This window comes from Electrona antarctica, assembly GCF_951216825.1.
Source record: "Electrona antarctica genome assembly, chromosome: 18".
NCBI classification, from domain to species: domain Eukaryota; kingdom Metazoa; phylum Chordata; class Actinopteri; order Myctophiformes; family Myctophidae; genus Electrona; species Electrona antarctica.
Genome location: NC_136799.1, coordinates 7,955,708 through 7,970,247, shown reverse-complemented (window position 1 = coordinate 7,970,247; position 14,540 = coordinate 7,955,708). Strand labels below are relative to the sequence as shown.

Sequence of the window (14,540 nt, the reverse complement as noted above, 5' to 3'; positions counted from 1 at the left end):
CAAATGCTTGGAATGGATTCAGAATCATGAAAACCCCCTAGTTTGACATGTCACATGACTCACATGCTACTATTTGGAAACCTTTGCCTCATATTGGTTGTCTATGGTGTGGTATACAAAAATGGCCGTAACTTTTTTTCGTGATGTTTCCGACAGAGCAGGCCTCTCATTCTGTGGACCTTAATGAACACGATGACCAAATGAATAGAAAAAACACGAATAAAAAGTACGGCATGCATGACATCACAGGTTAATCCTTAACCGTTTTTTTGGGCCTGTGGCTCAAAAAAAAGAGCACATTGGCTGTGGAGAAGAATCCTGTGGTGGAAACAGTCATCACTTTTTTTTACTTTAACTAAACGTAAACACACACACACACACACACACACACACACACACACACACACACACACACACACACACACACACACACACACACACACACACACACACACACACACACACACACACACACACACACACACACACACACACACACACACACACACACAGTGTGAAGTCAGCAGCGCACTTATCATCGACGTACATCATCATGACGTAACATGTCGATTTGCTCAGACACATATGACGTAAATTCTCCATTCATTGTCAATGGCATTTAATGTTTGTGTTATAGGACAAATATCCACACAATAGCTGAATATAGGAGGGGCTAGCGCCCTCAAAAGTGTGAAAATATTTAGTATCATAATAATCAAAATATTCACTGATTTCAAGACACAACTATAGAAATGCACTCTGTCAATGTGCCAACTTGCGCCTTGCACACAAGTAGGCCATACATGGCCTAGTTGGCCTAAGTATACTGCTACTAACTAATGACTAATTGATATACAATACAAAGAAGAGCTTGTTTATAATAATATCAAACCTAATCACCACCATGCTAAGGAGATATGAACACACATCACAATACAAAAAATATATTCCCCTCTCTTGGTCAGACTCTGCAGTGGCGGTGGCTAATTAGCCTGCAGACCACCATTTGAAAAGATATGCCACGGACCCCCCATAAGAGAAGATTGTTATGGCTCTAGCAGTGATTCTCAACCCGTCTAATTTCAAGGACCCCCCGGTTTGACATGAATTAGGCTATGGACCCCCATTTAATGGCATTTCTATCGCACGCAAATCAATTAACATTGATTTTATATTGTAAAATCAATGTTAATTTAACTCTGAGAGCGTACAAATGGAACCAAATGGACTTGTTAGGGTCCATTTGGTTCCATTTGTACACTCTCAGAGTTACAGACCCATAAGGGTCCATTTGGTTCCAAACTATCATTTAGGTGGGGACCCTCAAGGACCCCTGGGGGTCCCTGGACCCCACTTTGAGAACCAGTGCCCTAGGGGTCCCGGACGACCTCCTGTGGTAACTCTCATGGTTCTCAGAGCTCTGCTGAACGGTGGACCATGATTCCAATCTCTCCACATTCTCGGGAATCCGCTGCTGAAGCTCTGCGTGTCTCGCGGCGGTCAGGTCGTCAGAGAGGATGAGTACTCCTGGCTGGGCGGTGTCTGGGTCCAGGACCATCTCCCTCATCTTCTCCCACACTCTGAAGGCCAGGTTGGACAGATGTTTGGTCTCGTCTATCAGCAGGTGTTCTGCGGGGACCGGAGGTTGTGGCTCGCGCTGCAGGGCGAGCTGGACTCTTTCCGCCGCAGCCTCGCAGCTCTGCAGAAACGACACGCGATGGTTGTTGGCTCTCGGTCGGTCCTCTGCGTCTCGGATGGCGTTGGAGAGCGTCTCCATCTCCCTGCTCAGACTCTCGATCTTCTCCTTTATCTCCCGACTCTTCTGAGCCTCTTCCTGCCTCAGCGAGCCCATCCTGGCCTCCTCTTCATCCTGCAGGAACTGATGAAGGTTCTTAAATTGATTCCTAATTTGTGCCTCCGTGTTACGCGCCTGAACCTCCATCCGGTTTTCTGTCTGGACGTAATTCATTTTAACTTCCTCAAAGACACCCAGTTTCTCCTTGAAAGGCTTCAGTGATGCTTCCTGGGTTTCCTGTTTACAGTTCGGCGATGCTTCGTCCACAGGACCGAAGGAGTGTCCGGCGTGTCTTTCTGATTCCTGACACGACGTGAGTGACGCCCGCTGTCCGTCGCTCAGACATTTCTCCCTGCGCTCAGCGCAGACGGCCTGCGAGCTCCCCGACGAGACGCTCAGACATTTCTCCCTGCGCTCAGCGCAGACGGCCTGCGAGCTCCCCGACGAGACGCTCGGACATTTCTCCTCCGAGAGTTTCTCGCAGAGCTTCTTCAATCCCGGACCGTTCGCGGGCCGCCAGTCGCTGGCGGCGGATCTCGTTTTGCAGACGGGACATTCGTCGGCCGGTTTCTCCGTCCACCATTCCTGCAGACAGTCTCGGCAGTAGCTGTGAACGTTGTGTTTGACCACGACGTGACAGCATGACGGACAGGGCTGGTCCACCTCTTCCTGACCGGGCAAACGGGACGCCATTTTTTTTCCGGCCATTTATCTGCGATGTTCTCCTCCGAGTCTGTTGCAGCAGAAACAACAACAATAGCATTGTTAATAACGATACACGTTAAACATGATATATATAACGATACATATCATCATTATTAATGTTCCAGCAGCAGGGATACTACAAGAATACATTATACATATTATTAGAAGCAATACAAGGGTACTACTTAGGTTTACAGTAGAGATTATTTGAATATAGTGATTATTACAAGGGTTAGAGAGAGAGAGAGAGAGAGAGAGAGAGAGAGCGAGAGAGAGAGAGAGTGGAGCTGTGTCTGTATCACTGTGTTTACAATCTGTGAACTCTATTGGTTACGTAATGACAAAACCAACCAGCTCAGTGGCCTAAGCCTTGTGGTTAGAGTGTCCGCCCTGAGACTGGGAGATCGGGGTTCGATCCCCGGCCGGGGACTCTAAAAAATGGGACCCAGTGCATCCCTGCTTAGCACTTGGCATCAAGGGTTGACTTGGGGTAATTAAGTCCCTGCAACATACTAGCGTCATGTCCAGGGGGTGTACTTGTACGTCAAGCTGCCTCACGCTACAGAAACAGCCTCCTGCCTTATACGGGCCTCATGGCTCGGCAAGACTACTTAATGTCAAATCAACACGTTGTCTCAGCATGTCATGATGATGATGTCATTGAAACACACACACACACACGTCCCCTGAGGGGATCAATCATTAAGAAGCTATACGTATCCTTGTTGGAATGCAGATGTGTGTCAGTGTAGTACACACACACACAGTGTGTCATTGTGTAGGGCCTCAAATCCACGACATGTTGTCTTATAACAACACATGGTTGCTATGCGCGCACACATGCTTAAACAACACACCGTAGTAATACTTTTGTTGCATTATTAGCAGTAGTAGTTTTAGTAGCTGTAGCAGTATTAGCAGTAGTATAACAGAAGTAGTAGTTTCAGTAACTGTAGCAGTAGTAGCAATTACAATTTTCAATTTTGTATCATTATATTTGTATCTGCTGCTGCATTATCGTTATTATCATTTTTGTTATCTATCCTGCTGCATTGTCCGAAGGACGTCAAACCAAAACACCTTGTACTCTTATGTATCTGTACACAAGATGGAACAATAAAGTTTTACTCTTATGTAAATGCACAAGATGGAACAATAAAGTACAACCCTGAATAGTAGTTATGCTTTTTTATGTTCTTACCTCAGTGAAGGTTGTTTCAAACGAACAGTCCTCTCTCTCTCTCTGTGTGTGTGTGTGTGTGTGTGTGTGTGTGTGTGTGTGTGTGTGTGTGTGTGTGTGTGTGTGTGTGTGTGTGTGTGTGTGTGTGTGTGTGTGTGTGTGTGTGTGTGTAGATGCTCACAATGCTCTCTCTATTCATTGAGTAACAACAACATGTCTCCTCCCAGATTGTTTCTGTGTCTCTGTGACCAATGAGTGAGCTCATTACAGCAGAGGCAGGAATGTAGGTGTACACACACACACACACACACACACACACACACACACACACACACACACACACACACACACACACACACACACACACACACACACACACACACACACACACACACACACACACACACACACACACACACACACACACACACACACACAGTGCCGCTTTATCTTCTAAAAAGAAAACGTATCCTCTAGTTGTAATGATGCATATAGGCGCATGGATTCATAAATAGCCGATTTGCTGGTCAATGGGAATTTAATGTTTGTGTAAGACGAAAATCTACACTATAGCTGAATATAAAGTAGGAGGGGCTAGCACCCCTAAAAAAAAAAGAAAGTTTCCAGTCTACTTCCATTTTCTACTGTATTGAAAACAGAATGAGAGGAGAATATTAAAAGAAAATCCTGGATTTTGTAAGAGAAATAATGAAGAAAAAGATTTTTCGGTCATTTGTCTGGAAATGTATTTTGTATCGTACTGTGACAGTACGTTTTAACAGCAGGCGACAGCCAGACACATTTTCCGGAAGTGCATTATTTGTCTACGGGACCCGACGACTACCGGCGATAGCAGGCGAACAGGCGATGGTCGAAACGTGGGCGGCGTAACGCCGCCCGAAAAGATGACAATAATTAATCTTTTCGGGCGATAACGGGCGATTGGGCGATGTGTCGGCCAATGCTCGCCCGCTGTTAAAACGCACTGTGAGCCTGTCTGTCAGTCTCTCTCTATCGCTTCTCAGCTTTCTCTCGCTCTCCTGTTCACATTATTCCTTCTCTCTCTCTCTCTCTCTCTCTCTCTCTCTCTCTCTCTCATTTACGTTGTCACCCCTCTCCCTCCTACTGTATCTCTTTCCCCATCTCTCCTCCTCTACCTCCCTTCTAGCCCCCCCCCCCCCCCCCCCCCCCTCTCCAGTAATAGAGTGCATCTCTACACATATTTTCTCTCTCTCTCTCCATCATCATGGCAGCAGTCTCTCTCCCGTCATCCTCTCGTCCACCTGTCACTCACACGCTGCCTCTGTCTCTCTCTCTCCATTAAATGGACCACTATAGCCACGTCCCACTGAGGAAGCATGCAGGGGTCTGACCACTATAGCCACGTCCCACTGAGGAAGCATGCAGGGGTCTGACCACTATAGCCACGCCCCACTGAGGAAGCATGCAGGGGTCTGACCACTATAGCCACGTCCCACTGAGGAAGCATGCAGGGGTCTGACCACTATAGCCACGTCCCACTGAGGAAGCATGCAGGGGTCTGACCACTATAGCCACGTCCCATTGAGGAAGCATGCAGGGGTCTGACCACTATAGCCACGTCCCACTGAGGAAGCATGCAGGGGTCTGAATGCGGCTTAGTGTTGATTTCGTTGACTAAAACTACGACGAAAAATGTTCGTCGACTATCGTTTTACACTCATTTTACACTTGGTTGCATGCTGAAAATAGCCGATCTAGCGTGAGGCGTTGTGAGCTTGTAGATCGGCTATTTTCAGCAAGTGTATAAAATCGGCCATTACGACGAAAAGCACATTTTAGCCGAAAACTAGACTAACACTAAAACATTCCAGGTGACTATAACGTGACTAAAACTAAATTAAAGCTATTCAAGAGACTGACTAAAACTAAAATCAAAATGTGCTGTCAAAATCAACAGTGATGCAGCTAGCCCCGACACCCTGCCTGCCTGCCTGCCTGCCTGCCTGCCTGCCTGCCTGCCTGCCTGCCTGCCTGCCTGTCTGGAGGGGAGGGTGCCTGGAGGGGAGGGTGCCAGCCAGGGTTGACAGATTTGTTTTGCAAGGTCATCTGCTATCTCTATAGTTTGGGTCCCGGGCCAAACGCCTTCAGATGTTCTGTGTCGGTATGAATTCGAGCAAAGTCTGATTCCCTCCCTGACACACAGCACGGATCTGGTGCGGAACATAATGTGACTTGTGACATCTCAGATCATGTCAAAACGCGCTGTTCTCTCTCTCTCTCTCTCTCTCTGCAACAACAATTCTTCATTCCTAATGCGATTAAGGCACTAAATGATACCATGTCTCGTTAAACCTGTTTTTTTTTTAAATGTGTTTTTCTATAATTTTTATCCCACGATTTTGCAACCCATTTTTTCACCCAGTGTCAATTATCTAGTGTAATCCTGCTTCCTCTGCCAGCCTGGGGCCAGACGTAGGCTAGCGCGTGGAAGGAACACGTTATTCCGACCAGCTCCTTTCCCCTCCATCAGGCGCCCCGGCTGGCCAGGGAGAGGCAGTTTAGAGACCAGGATTACTGCATGTTTTTTGTGAGGGTAGAGGGGCCCTTTCGCCAACCCCACCTTGGGTATGGGCACTGATGACACGGAGGAGGGAGCACGCCTCCAGCACCCACGGTGTCCCCAGTGTGAATCGAACCCAGGACCTTCTAACTGTGAGGCGACAGCACTACCGACTGTGCCACCGTGCCCCCTTTAGTTAAACCTGTTTTGAATGTATCTGTCACTGTTGTCCTGCTTTTTGCCATTTAGATAATTTAAGTTTCGTTGCTGTTGTTGCCGTTTTGTTGTTACTGTTGTTATGAGACCGAAGACAAATTTCCACATTGTGGACAATAAATGAAACCAACTAACTAACTCTCTCTCTCTCTCTCTCTGAGAAAGTACAGTGCACTTTGATGATGAAACCATACGTGACCTGATATTACTGCACCTGTCCAGTGGTGGAAAGTACATGTACTCAGGTAGTGTACTTTTTACTTTACTGGAGTATTTCCAATTTTCAGTACTTTACTTCGACTCCACTACATCTTACATATTCTCTCTTGCCTCGCCCCCTTCAGTCATGGGTATGATGTAACGGGACATTTCCACGCTTCAAACCTTCAGCTGCTCACAATCTCTTGCATCGTGTGTGTGTGTACATGTGTTCGTGCGTGTGTGTGCACTGTGCATGCCAGTGTTGATTTCGTCGACTAAAACTAAGACGAAAAATGTTCGTCGACTACCGTTTTCCACTGATGAAAACTAAATGGAAACTAATCGAAAATGATGACTAAAACTAAGACTAAATATACTGACAATTTCGTCAACAAATAATGTTGGAAAGATGGCGAGAAAGGCCATTTTGTTATGTATTTAATGATACATATTTACCAATATGAATATGAAAAGCCCAATACCATAGTGTCCGAATTATGACGCAGCAACATTGCTGCTTTAAGAACTAAGTGGTTAAAGTGGACATACTGAGACCCCTTCGGCGTGTAGAGCCACAAACTATCAAGATAACCTTTTGAACTACAAACCAATAAATCGTCTGAACTCCGGCTGGAGACGGAGGAGAATTGGAAGAATGTAATCGAGTAAAAATACTCAAGTCAGAATTGAGGACTGTAAAACCTTTTAAACTTTATCTTTAATGTTATAATGTTAAACTTATAAAACTATAATCCTATATTAATACCTTTTAAGGATAAATACTTTAGAGGAAAACTACAATACTAAAATGAGAGAATTAGGCAGAGTAAAAGTATCAGAGTATACCAGAATACCTTAGAATGACTTTGACACAGACACGAAGGAAGAAGTCCACACACCAGAGCTATAAGGATTTTCCATTTGATATATATTACCAATTACAACGGGAGAGAAATGGCAGGTCCGTACAGCGTTAAAAAGATCTCTCACTGACACATCATCAGTGACCATATTTTATACTACATAAGTCATAACATCCTTTTGACATGGGGAAGTAATGCATTTGGAGTTCAGAGGGTAACCAAAAGTGAATAATGGCGACACCTATTGCCGGGAGGCCTACTTGGGATACGTGGCAAATTATACTTCCGGTAAAATCCCGGAAGTGTGACCGAAGGGAATCGTAGTTCTTTAAGTAAATGTAGTTCACAGCCCAAGTTACTGACAACTAGTAAACGTTAGTAGGAGACAATTTGTCTGCTACGGGACTGTACCAAGGCCGAATAACATGTTGTTCACCAGAGAGGCAGACAATCGGGAAACAAAACAATTCTTTATCTACCCGCCAGCTGGGGAAGAGTGAGATGTAAACTCAGTGGCATGAAGATACAAAGTTATTGGGAACATGTAACCAAATCCCACAAAATAACAGATCTACAATAATTCAAAATTATCCATCAAATAAAAACTAGACTAAAATGTTAGGAAGGGACTAGTGGACAAGAGATCCAGTATAAGTCATTTTACACTTGGTTGCATGCTGGAAATATCAGATCTACAAGCTTCATCAAGGCCCACCAAAATACATTTTAGTCGACTAAATCAACTGTAGATTTAGTCAACTAAAATCTTGTGATAGTCGTCTAAAACTAGACTAACACTAAAACATTCCAGGTGACTAAAATGTGACTAAAACTAAATGAAACCTATTCAAGGGACTATGACTATGACTAAAACTAAAATTTGCTGTCAAAAACAACACTGGTGCGTGCGTGCGTGCGTGCGTGCGTGATGTGTGTGTCTGTCACGTGGACACACACGGTGGTCGCCGGCTGTCAGACCATCAGTTTGAGTGACACTGACTGTTGACAGAAATGACTGTCAATCTATATGGCATTATTCTGTGTCCCCCATGTGTGTCGTTCACTGACACATCCAGAACCCTTTAAATTATTTCTGCCGCAAGTGTGTGTGTGTGTGTGTGTGTGTGTGTGTGTGTGTGTGTGTGTGTGTGTGTGTGTGTGTGTGTGTGTGTGTGTGTGTGTGTGTGTGTGTGTGTGTGTGTGTGTCAGAGAGAGAGAGAGAGAGGAAGAAACAATGAGAATGAGAAATGTTGGTTGATTAAAAAAAGAAGGGACTAATTACTTATGTAAATTATGAAGCAAGTGTATGAAAAATTGGCTGTGTTGAAAAACCATGATGTCATGTTACCTTTCATTATAATGACTATAGATTCCAAGTTGCTACAAGTCCTATTGTAAATGGAAAATTTCGAATTGCAGCTGTCCGTAGGTGCCCTTTGAGAGCGGTTTTGAAGGAGTCAAGGGATTCACATGTCTTAATGACTGTTGGTAGGGCGTTCCACATTTTGGTGGCATAGGAGCGAAAATAATTTAGTCCCTTGTTTGTGCCGAATCTGGGTTGTACATGGTTCGTTGCACTCCCTCATTGTTGCACTCCCTCATTGTTGCACTCCCGCATGCTACAGTACAGCTGTCTCACTGCCCCTTAGGGCAGTGGTTCCCAAATAGGGGTCCGGGGGACCCCCAGGGGTCCTCGAGGGAGTTCCAGGGGGTACCCAGCTAAATGATTGTTGGGAACCAAATGGACCCTTATGGGTCTGTCACTCTGAGAGTGTACACATGGAACCAAATGGACCCGTTAGGGTCTATTTGTACACTCTAAGAGTTACATTAACATTGATTTTACAATATAAACTGGGGGTCCCAGAGATAGATGACATTAAATGGGATCTAAATGTAGACTAATACGCATGTTAAACTGGGGGTCATTGAAATTAAACGGGTTGAGAATCACTGCTAGAGCCGTCAAAATCTTCTCTTATGGGGGTCCCTGGCATATCTTTTACAAATGGGGGTCAGCGGGCTAATTAGTGTCAATTTTGGGGTACTTGACATGAAAAAGTTTGGGAACCACTGTCTCCTGGGGGCTTAGAGACGGTCAGTGGTGGATGATCCTGGGGGCTTAGAGGCGGTCAGTGGTGGATGATGGCTGACACTAGGAGGGGCTCCAGGCGCTGTGCGTTGCCTCGTGGCCTGGCTCCTCCTTCGGCTGATCATATAATATGATATCTCTCATGCGGTCTGTCAGTATCTCTCTCTCTCTATCGCTGATCATATAATATGATATCTCGCATGCGGTCTGTCAGTATCTCTCTCTCTCTCTCTATCGCTGATCATATAATATGATATCTCTCATGCGGTCTGTCAGTATCTCTCTCTCTCTCTCTATCGCTGATCATATAATATGATATCTCTCATGCGGTCTGTCAGTATCTCTCTCTCTCTCTCTATCGCTGATCGTATAATATGATATCTCGCATGCGGTCTGTCAGTATCTCTCTCTCTCTCTCTATCGCTGATCATATAATATGATATCTCTCATGCGGTCTGTCAGTATCTCTCGCTCTCTCTCTCTCTATCGCTGATCATATAATATGATATCTCTCATGCGGTCTGTCAGTATCTCTCTCTCTCTCTCTATCGCTGATCATATAATATGATATCTCTCATGTGGTCTGTCAGTATCTCTCTCTCTCTCTCTATCGCTGATCATATAATATGATATCTCTCATGTGGTCTGTCAGTATCTCTCTCTCTCTCTCTATCGCTGATCATATAATATGATATCTCTCATGCGGTCTGTCAGTATCTCTCTCTCTCTCTCTATCGCTGATCATATAATATGATATCTCTCATGCGATCTGTCAGTATCTCTCTCTCTCTCTCTATCGCTGATCATATAATATGATATCTCTCATGTGGTCTGTCAGTATATCTCTCTCTCTCTCTCTCTCTCTCTCTCTCTCTCTCTCTGATCATATAATATGATATCTCTCATGCGGTCTGTCAGTATCTCTCTCTCTCTCTCTCTCTATTGCTGATCATATGATATCTCTCATGCGGTCTGTCAGTATCTCTCTCTCTCTCTCTCTCTATCGCTGATCATATAATATGATATCTCTCATGTGGTCTGTCAGTATCTCTCTCTCTCTCTCTCTCTCTCTGATCATATAATATGATATCTCTCATGCGGTCTGTCAGTATCTCTCTCTCTCTCTCTCTATTGCTGATCATATGATATCTCTCATGCGGTCTGTCAGTATCTCTCTCTCTCTCTCTCTCTATCGCTGATCATATAATATGATATCTCTCATGCGGTCTGTCAGTATGTCTCTCTCCAAAGAAAATCAATAATCTGTAGATTGAAACTATAAACACTATAGGATGCCAGGTCAATAATGACCTGGCATCGGTCTACATAACCTGTAAGGTCATCAAGGCTACGGCAAGTGCTGGAGTCTGAAGAGGTGAGTCTTCAGACTACAGCAGATTGGGAGAGAGACAGCGAGATCATTTTTGGAACCAACAACCTACAGTACGTCGCAAACTATAAGCCATAGGTTGCGACGCGACCTACATCTATAGGTCATGACCTATAGCTATGGGTCACGACCTAGGTCGCGACGTAGGTCGTTTGTCGAAAAATGATCTCGCCCTTCCTGGAGAGGGAGTGAGTGTGCAGTTCTAAGGCAAGTACAAAGGCCTTTAAACAGTTTTAATTATACTGCATTGGTTGACTGTGGGGTCACCTGTGCAGTTAACACTGACAGTGTAGATTATATAACAACACAACAAAACACTGTCGACTGCCTTCAACACTGGCTGTGTAGATTAACAATACACTGTCTGTCTACTGCCTTCACAATCACCGTTTGTCTGTCTATCTCTCTCCCTCATGCCGGTTAGTCCTGCTCGACGATTTGACACAGGCCTGCCTGCTGCATGTTGATACAACACACAAAACTGTTCAGAGCTTTGATGTGCGCATGCACACACAGACGAGCGCGATGTGCGCACGCACGCACAGACGAGCACGATGTGTGCATACACGGACGCATGCACACACGCACACACACACACACACACACACACACACACACACACACACACACACACACACACACACACACACACACACACACACACACACACACACACACACACACACACACGATTACCCCTATGAATAGAATGGTATTTGAGGGACAGGAGGTGGAGGGCGGTGTGAGGTGACAAGGACAGAGAACGAGGCCAGAGGGATGCAAGAGGTAGAGACAGAGAGAGAGAGAGAGAGAGAGAGAGAGAGAGAGAGAGAGAGAGAGAGAGAGAGAGAGAGACGGATGAGGTAAATATTTGGCTGGAGAGCAAAGGAGCCTCCACTGGACGGTGGAAAGCATTTTGTGTGTGTGCAGCGTCAGGTGTGTGCGTGCATGTGTGGACAGTGACAGATGCCAGCAGGCAGTGGGCGACAGTGAAAAACGAGCGGTGGGTCGTATTGTTCTTGAGGTGCTCAGGTGACACATCACTGCTGATGAGTCAGTCAGTCCACTGCTGGGCGAAGGATGAGAGAGGAGTCTGAGATGACGAGCAACGCAGGCCGCTTCACTTCAGTTCAACTTCAACCACTTAGAGCTGAAATCCTTGTAACTTTCATGTTCATGCCCTGAATCCAGTGCCGTCGTTACCTATACGCGCAATAGAGCGTCGCAGTCCCGCCCCCTACCAGGGCCCAGGAAATGATTCCCCCCCGTTCATTTTCCTCAGACATTTAAAAAAAAATGTTTTAAAGACATTTAATTTTTTTGGGCGGAAGAAATAATTACGGCAGTTGTATTACTTCTTTGTAATTATTTGTTTTTTGTATTTGTATTTGTTGTCATGATTTGTCACAACTCGAGTTGGCTTCGTACGACGCTTAAAAGGTCTTTAAATAAATACTTTTTGAAATGTCTATGGGGAAAATGCATTGGGAATTATTTCCTTCATGGGCCTGGCGTCGTCATGAAAGGGGGGACTGCGACGCTCTATACGCACTGCGACTCTGCGAGTAGGGCAACACCATAGACTGTAAAAAAATATGGCAACATGCATATTTTGGCACAAAATGTGCCAAAAGGTGCCAAGCCGACCCTCATAATAACAATTTTCTTTGCGGCTCCACCACATAATAACGAGCACCTGTGTGTGTGTGTGTGTGTGTGTGTGTGTGTGTGTGTGTGTGTGTGTGTGTGTGTGTGTGTGTGTGTGTGTGTGTGTGAAGACCCAATTACTGAATGTCAAAGTCTCCAGGTTTTCTTCAGAATGTGTATGTCACATATTTACTACAAACACTTTGGCACATTATGAGTCCAACTAGTACTAGTGGTTCTCAAACGTTTTATTTGCAAGGACCCACTTAACCCATTTTGACCTGAGATCAGATTCTAAAAATGTCTTCTACATCCTGACAGTTTTCTGAAAAAGTTTCTGTCAGTCGTTCTTCGATTTTTCAAAAATAGCAGATCTACAAGCTCGTAGCGCGCCACTCGGTGGCGCACTATGAGCTTGTAGATCTGCTATTTTTCAATAGCTAAAGCATAACACAACCCAGCAAGCACGGTCAGGACCTGGTCGAATTAGTGACGTCTCGATTGGGGCCAAATCAAGTCAAACCAAGACTAGTCAGATCTGGCCCAGAATATCACCTGATTTCAACCAACATCAATTCTGCTCACTAAGACGAATGTCCCTGGATGAATCAGAACGAGTCAGATCGTGGCCAGATCAACTTTAGTCATATCATAACTAGTCAGATCTGGCCCAGAATAAGCTATATTATTTCAACTGGTGAAGACGTCCTGGAAATGACGTAAAGATCATCCCCATATGGGCTGTGATCTGGCCTAGTCCTGAACGTCACTGGAGTCATCAGAGGACGTCATCATAACATCATCATGGCGTCATTTGGCTTGCTGGGAATGCTAACACCAAAAGGGGTTCCCGCCCAAAATGGGTTAACTCTGAGAGTGTACAAATGGAGTTTGTACACGAGTTACAGACCTGTTGTTATGGTCATTCAGAGCTATCTCTCAGAGTTACAGACCTGTTGTTATGGTCATTTAGGGCTATCTCTCAGAGTTACAGACCTGTTGTTATGGTCATTCAGGGCTATATCTCTTTATGTCTTTCTGATAATATTATTGTCCACTCATTTTGTACGTCCGAGGCAAAAAAATAATTCTGACAAAAATGTCCACCTCGACCCCTGGCGCCAACATTTCTACGGTTGAGTTAATACAGAAAGCCTGTTCACGCAGAGCGCAGAGGACATGTTGAGCCTCATCCACCAAAATGTCTATAATTAAATCTTGTGCAGTGATTGTAAAGCTTTTTTAATGCCAACGAGTTCCCAGTTTGATACATTACTTTTGATCTCTGGGTCCCCGACGGTGTTAATTTTGACGACAAAGTTTAGTCGCAGTGGTTTTGAATAAAATTCCATTTAGTTTGTCATATTTTAGTCCAACTTAGTCGACTATTAAAATATCATGAGATTTTATAGTTGTCTAAATGTATACAGTTGGCGGGCCTCGATGGTGTCGGAATGCCTGATTTTACACTTGGTTGCATGCTGAAAATAGCCGATCCACAAGCTCACACAGCGTTGCAATGCGTCATAGTATTAGGAAATGATGTGCTAATATCTTATATTAATGTCTTGCTGCAGGACAGCAACAGACTGCACTCAACACCCCCCCACGGTTGCACTAGTTAGTTTAATAGTTACACAACTTGTTGATCACATGCACGTCATGATACAAAAGACTATTCATTACCGCAACCCTTCCTCTGGTGATTAATACAGCTCTGATTCATAATCCATACTGCATAGAGGTGTTCCAGTGTCCTGCATTCTATCATCTTTTTTCCTCAGCAATGATGAGAAATTCACCTATAGCAAAGCCCCGGCCTCTCCCACTTAGACACTCCCACTTGGACACTTTCCGGCCAGGCTCATTCATTCCAATGTAAATATCATGGATTTTACGCATTAAATAC

The 14,540-nt window shown here is 44.8% G+C and overlaps 1 protein-coding gene across 2 annotated transcripts in view; it reads right to left on the bottom strand.

The window, feature by feature from the left end:
• Positions 1 to 1,301: 1,301 nt before the first annotated feature.
• LOC306942779 (E3 ubiquitin-protein ligase TRIM35-like) overlaps positions 1,302 to 14,540 on the bottom strand; it is a 136,252-nt gene continuing 123,013 nt past the window's right edge. For both annotated transcript variants that reach the window (XM_079528865.1, XM_079528864.1), the window contains exon 3: positions 1,302 to 2,528. In XM_079528865.1, coding sequence (XP_079384991.1) covers positions 1,310 to 2,503 — 1,194 coding nt within the window. In that variant the 5' untranslated portion in view covers positions 2,504 to 2,528 and the 3' untranslated portion in view covers positions 1,302 to 1,309. The remainder of the gene's footprint in view (positions 2,529 to 14,540) is intronic.